Source organism: Ischnura elegans, chromosome 1 (genome assembly GCF_921293095.1).
Source record: "Ischnura elegans chromosome 1, ioIscEleg1.1, whole genome shotgun sequence".
Classification (NCBI taxonomy): domain Eukaryota; kingdom Metazoa; phylum Arthropoda; class Insecta; order Odonata; family Coenagrionidae; genus Ischnura; species Ischnura elegans.
Window position 1 is genome coordinate 60,328,293 of NC_060246.1, and position 6,000 is coordinate 60,334,292.

A 6,000-nucleotide genomic window follows, 5' to 3' on the forward strand; every position below is an offset into this window, starting at 1 on the left:
AGAAAAATTGAAATCAAGGCTAGATTCGACAATGAAGTAATATAACTTTCTTCTCTACGCCACTAATTTCTTCTGCATGCTGTGATGGTCTGATCATGTGAACCCTTAGAGTGTAGGAACGTTTTTATATGTTTTGCATGCTGACTGTGGCATTTACACTTAATTTTTATTGCTTCCTGGATATGCCCTCTGGCACTTTCCCTCACCATAAGGATTGCTAAGGGGCTTCACTCTACCAGACCAGCCCTCGTGGCAGAGGGTGCCTCCTGCACAGGGGTCTCTTCTGCACTGGCTGGTGGCTAAAATCGTGAACTTCAGCAGCCCAAGGGTTAAGGCTATAGCCTAGGGGAGGAGTTCAAGTGGTTCAAATTCCAAAAATTTTAGGTGATACAGTTTAAGGTGTACCCTTACAAATGAGCCTCCAAAAATTTTTATGGTGAAGGCCTATGATCAATTATCAATGATATCATAATATGTACCACTAAATTCCATCCAAACTATCGGTGGTGACACAAAGTGTTTCCAAAAGAGCATTCAAACCTATTTTCTCTCCATGTACACATTGATGAAGATGTGCGTCCAATAAAAACTCTGCAATTGCAAAAATGTGTTACAATTTTATCAGTTCAACATTAGCAATATATTTATTCATATCTCTGCCCCACCTTGCCATTTCTGAATCATTTGAATAGACTTGGAAGTAGTGGAAGTAATAAAGGAAATGGTATCTCACCACTCAAGAATCGTATTGAGTCATATGAAGTTGCATGCTTGAAAATAGAACTGTAGGATCAGGGGCGGATCTGGGATTTCTTTCTGGGGGGGGCACAAGCAACGCTGTATCCAGGATTTTGTTCTGGGGGGGGAGGGCACAAGGATACCTCGTAATACAAAACAAATGCAATGATAATGGGACCGTATTAAAAATCTTTCATCTTTTTGAGGGTCTGGGGGGGGGGGGATGTGCCCACGTGCCGCCCCCCCCCCCTGGATCCGCCTATATGTAGGATACTAGTGATGTTGGCAGATGGGCATTTAGAAATGTGCTATTAAGTCACTTGGAAGACTATTGGTAGCCAGAATGTGTGAAAAATTGTTATTATACTTATTAGTAGCATACATTTTACTATGCCTGACACCAATAGAAAGCACTGGGAGTCCTGGCATTCAGGCCCTTTGTACACTCAACATTTCCCTGCAATCAGTGGATCACAGACCCCTCAGGAGCCGGCAAGGTCGTAATGAATGGGGAGGGGGATCAAGGCATTCAAACTCCCCCCAAATTGTTGAAAAAGACAACAGTTATAGGTATAAGGGTGGGCTGAAAAAAGGTTTGTTTTTCCTGATCAAATTTGCCCTATGCGGGAAAGTTACGAAATGATATCAGGATCTCGCACTGAATATTTTTTTATATAAATCGGATGATATTAACCACTCCCGCCCGAACTCTAAAGTTTAAAATTTTGAGAAAAATCAGGCTGATTTTAAGTTCAAACGGTTACGAAGACTACTGTTATGTAAATAGAGGATAATGAATAATATTAAAGAGTGGATAGTTTATAGTTCATACAAATGACATTTCAAGTTTATTTAAAAAAAATCAATGGATTAAACAATGTGAATGAATAAACAACAAAATTATAGTATAGACCACCCGCACAACACAATGCTTTTTTGCCTACGTAGGGAATCGTTTCGGAAATTCCATTTTGGGGGCTAAATCGAAGATAAAAAAATATTTATTTCGATTGAATTTAATTTTAATAAATATTTATTTGCTAAAAATGAAATTATTTATACACATATGGATATTATTTATAAGGGAATTTTACCATAATTTATCGTAATAATTTATTTTAACATGCAAGAAAATGTTTCACTGTTTGAAGGCAGTTTAAATTATGGCGAAGATTCTGGTACAGTAATTCATCAGAGAGAGCATTAAAAGCCCCATTTTTCTCAAATTAGTTTCTAATATGCACTACCATACATTTAGCTGCGGATATTCTTTGCAAAGACAGAAAAGTTTCTTGTCCTAAATTTTTCTGCAAATTTACTGCAAAAGAAGTCGGTTATCAATCGGAGATGAAGCAGGTTGCATGCATGAAATTTTTAACGTTAATGCATCAAAGAATTTCTGAAAATTGGATTAGTTACAAACATCTGACGTAGCTACGGTTTACTAATTCGAAGATGGTAATTTTTTTTAGAACTTTGATAAACTTCGTTGGTTCATTGCAAGGAAAGATTAAATGATCACCACGTCAGAAGGTATCGGTGGTCGTGGCTAAACCCGAGGGAGCAACTTTTCGGCGGCAACTGTGGCAGAATATGAATTATTCGCAAAAACATTGAAGCTCTAGTACTTCTTATTTACTCATGTGCAATTGTGCAAACAAAATTAATGCGATTTCATGGATTATTTATCTAAATAAATGTTCAATAGCATGTACTTTTAATAGAGAATTTACCAAGAAGCATGCATGGCCAAATTCAAACCTTATAGTGCATTTCATTATTTAACTTAGTCACAATTAAGGAATTTAACTCTGGTAGACGCTGTGGTACGAATTACGATTGTAGTGCGATAGTATAGACTGTAGGTACACTGCACTCTCACCCATAAATCTGAAATACATTCTAAAATAAATAAAATTCTGACTAGGTCTCGAGACGTGGGGGCCCAGGGGATTTCCTCCTGCTATAGATTTTTCCAACAGAAAAAAAATTGCTAACCTAGTTAATGACTAGGTTTAGGACTAGTAGATGGTGGATTATCTTGCAGTTTTTTGGGGGATTAATGAACATTATAGGGTGTTTAGCGCAAACGTCAGGAGCAAACAGACAAAACGATTGATGGTGTGGTCGGCCGACACCTTGTCGCTCAAGTGGTGAGATGAATCATTGGAAATCGCGGCATCTGCGATAGCTTTGCTATGAAGTAAAAATTCACACGTATATTAACTTCTGTAGGAAATAATCTCCATAACCTGAATCACCGACCTTTAACGTTCGGGGCCACGGAGTACACTAACTGTATGGTTCGCTATCCAAATTCTTTAATTTTCACGGCAATTGATGAGAATTTCACCAACGCGGAGCGCCGTTTACGCGGCATGTTCGAAATAAATCACAGTTCACTATTTTCTCTGAAAGAAATATGGCCATATCCATTTGATGAATTTTATTTCCTTTTCATTCTACCGCACACGTGAAGTTAGATAAGGTGAAGATTTGTAGTGTTTAGTGTAGTGTAAGATTTAAGCAGCAAATTCACGTGAAGGAGGCATAGTTGAAAAGATTATTTTATAAACGTTACGAGTATGATGTGATGAATGAGTACTATTAGGATCTAGCATTTAAATTGGATGCAACTGAGAAAGCAAATTAAAAATTAATTGATACTTAGGTATAAAAAGAAAATAAGGAACAAAGTTCCTTTCAACCCATCGTTAACCAACACAATATGTAAATCGTATGTGGGTAATTGTATGATTCCATTTGACTGATTCTACTGAGAAATAAATTATGGCTTCGATTTTTTTGCCAGCATGATTATTCTCCCATTAATATCAATATGCTCTACATGAATGGAAAATACGACACGTGTTACCATACCATAGCTACTACTTCTAAAAACAATTTCGTATACAAAGCAATATTAAATATCTGTAATTTTCACTATATATATTCATATGTTCTTGAAGAAGGCTCCTGTAATTCTGTAAGTGGAAATTCGCCTTCAAATTTAAAAATGAAAAAAGGAAATGCGTTAAGAGTAAATACCCGCTCTTCAAGTTTTGCGACTGTATCAACGATTTCAGGTGGAATAAATCCAGGTACAGAGGATCTCTTCCGTCCCAACGAATCGCCATCTTCCGCAGTTGAGCTCAATTTACTCTTGCTTTTAGCGTCTCGAGAGCTGTCGCTGACATAATCCTCAATGATCTTGTCCTTACTTCCATCCTTGGTATACCAGTCAACTTCTTTCTCTTTCCTTACTTCGAAAACGTTATCTGATTCGGTTTCCTGCAAAACACATACGCATTAGATCTTATCTCATTATCCATGTTTTGTATTCGCGGTGGATGAAACTCTTCCATAAATAATGAAATACATTCACCAAAATTGACCAAACGGATAACTTTTCAGTTCCATAGCTGATACATTCATTCCATAGTCATTTTAACTGCAATGCAAAATTTAGGTGCATTATTTTTTAGCCTCTCCCATCAATCTAGTTTAGTCCTTTTATTGTAATAAAAGTGAAATTTACATATCCTCATTATAAATGGCAATGCAGGGATAAGAAAAATAAGTCTATTTTGAAATAAAGTTGAAGATATAATCCCACATATTTTGAATTGGTTATATGACATTATTAAAAAGAAACTAGGCATATCATTCAAAATGATTTACCTCTTTGAGGCTTTACGGCCCTATCATAACGATAGTGGCCAGGAAATGACAAAAACAGTAGGAAGGAATTCAGGGAGTACATAGGTTAAAAAAGACATTGAGTGACTTTGTTCCGTGGCACACCATTAACATTAATATTTTTTTGGAGAAAAATCTTTCGTGTATGAGGACAGCTGATTTTTTTAAGAAATAAATTTAATTTGGTCCTAAATATGATTAAAATAACCCTGCCAAGTACCTACTGGAATGATGCCATCAATTTTGCGCATCACAAAAATCATTGTAATTTCATTTTCCCGGCAAAGAATTTCATATAGACAGTGGTATTAGTCACGTTTCCAAAATACTAATACCCCTGAAAAGTAGTAATCCACCACACGCTAAATAAAAACTAAATTTCAACAAAACTACCCAGTGTACACAAGAGTGTAGCGATAAATAAGCCTTACCTCAAGTTTCGACTCGTATTTTACGATAGCATTGTCAAGTTGCAGGTGTTGTATCAGAGAATGCAAAAAAGCTCTCAATAACTTGAAGTTTATCACACCGTTCTGCAAATAAAAAAAAATTAAATGTTTTTTATTCTCTGTGGTTTGGAGGAATTGAAAATTTGCGCTTAGATTCTAAGTTTGTAAATCCGCATTTCATATCTCAAACATTACCTCAGGCACTGTGATGGCATTATCTACCATAGAAGAGAGAGTAGTCATTGTAGACATTTTGAGGGCTTAGTCGAAACACTTGGTTCTTTAAATCCGGGCGTAAACACGGCCTAATATTAAAACTGAAGTGTAACCGGGTAGCTGCGGAGGATTTATACACTCATCAGACTTTGAAGATAAAATTCAAGTAAATCAAATAAGAGTTATCTCACTTAGGCTATGTAGCTGCCGTGCTTGAGAGATTCCTCGACCCTCATGTATGTGTAAATGTTATTCTGGCGGTGTTGTGAAATGTGGCGTATTGCAGTGTTTTTTGGTGGTTACTAAGGGGGAAAACAAAATGAAATCACAAATCAAATCTCCTAAACTCCAGTTAGTTGATAGATAAGCTAAGGTGGCATGGTCGGTCGTCCTCATATTTTTCTGTTCCTCATGATTCCGTTCTTTTCTATTTATTTAATCCTCACCGATGTAGAGTATGAGTTAAATTTGTCGCATGTATCAAAACGGTGTACTTAGAGTAAAAGATTAAAACAGATTTAAGAAGAAATGACGATGAAATAAGATTTTTTACGTCAGCTCGTTAAATCGAATCAACGACGACAACTTTATGCTTCATCTCTTCCATAAGGTCATCTACCATGATATTGCACACTAAAGTTGTTCGTTGTTTTATTTGAGATAGTCAATTGGCTACCTATTACTTAACTGTCCAACCATGAGATAAATTACAGCTATAAGAATGTAGTCCTATTTGCAAACGAACATTTATTTTTTCAATGTTTTCCATTCAGTATCGATTTCAGGTGATCTCTTACTAAAGGAACGATGAGCTAAATATGAGCTAGGCCGTTCCGTTCAGTATGCTGGCTACTCATTTTGAGACCCCTATCTGAGGCGCATCGCCAACTTAAAGATA

General features: G+C 36.5%; 1 protein-coding gene across 4 annotated transcripts in view; it reads right to left on the bottom strand.

Annotated features, from left to right (window-relative positions):
* LOC124161486 (myosin-6-like) overlaps nt 1-5,387 on the bottom strand; it is a 29,536-nt gene extending 24,149 nt beyond the window's left edge. For 2 of the 4 annotated variants that reach the window (XR_006865367.1, XM_046537812.1), the window contains exons 1-3: nt 5,082-5,387; nt 4,869-4,970; nt 3,787-4,029 (exon numbers count right to left, since the gene is read on the bottom strand). Coding sequence is in view for 3 of the 4 variants with exons in the window: in XM_046537812.1 (XP_046393768.1) it covers nt 3,787-4,029; nt 4,869-4,970; nt 5,082-5,138 (402 nt within the window). In the remaining variant the exon portion in view is untranslated. The remainder of the gene's footprint in view (nt 1-3,786; nt 4,030-4,868; nt 4,971-5,081) is intronic. The other 2 variants (XM_046537824.1, XM_046537834.1) reach the window with 2 other exon arrangements.
* Between the last annotated feature and the right edge of the window lie 613 nt (nt 5,388-6,000).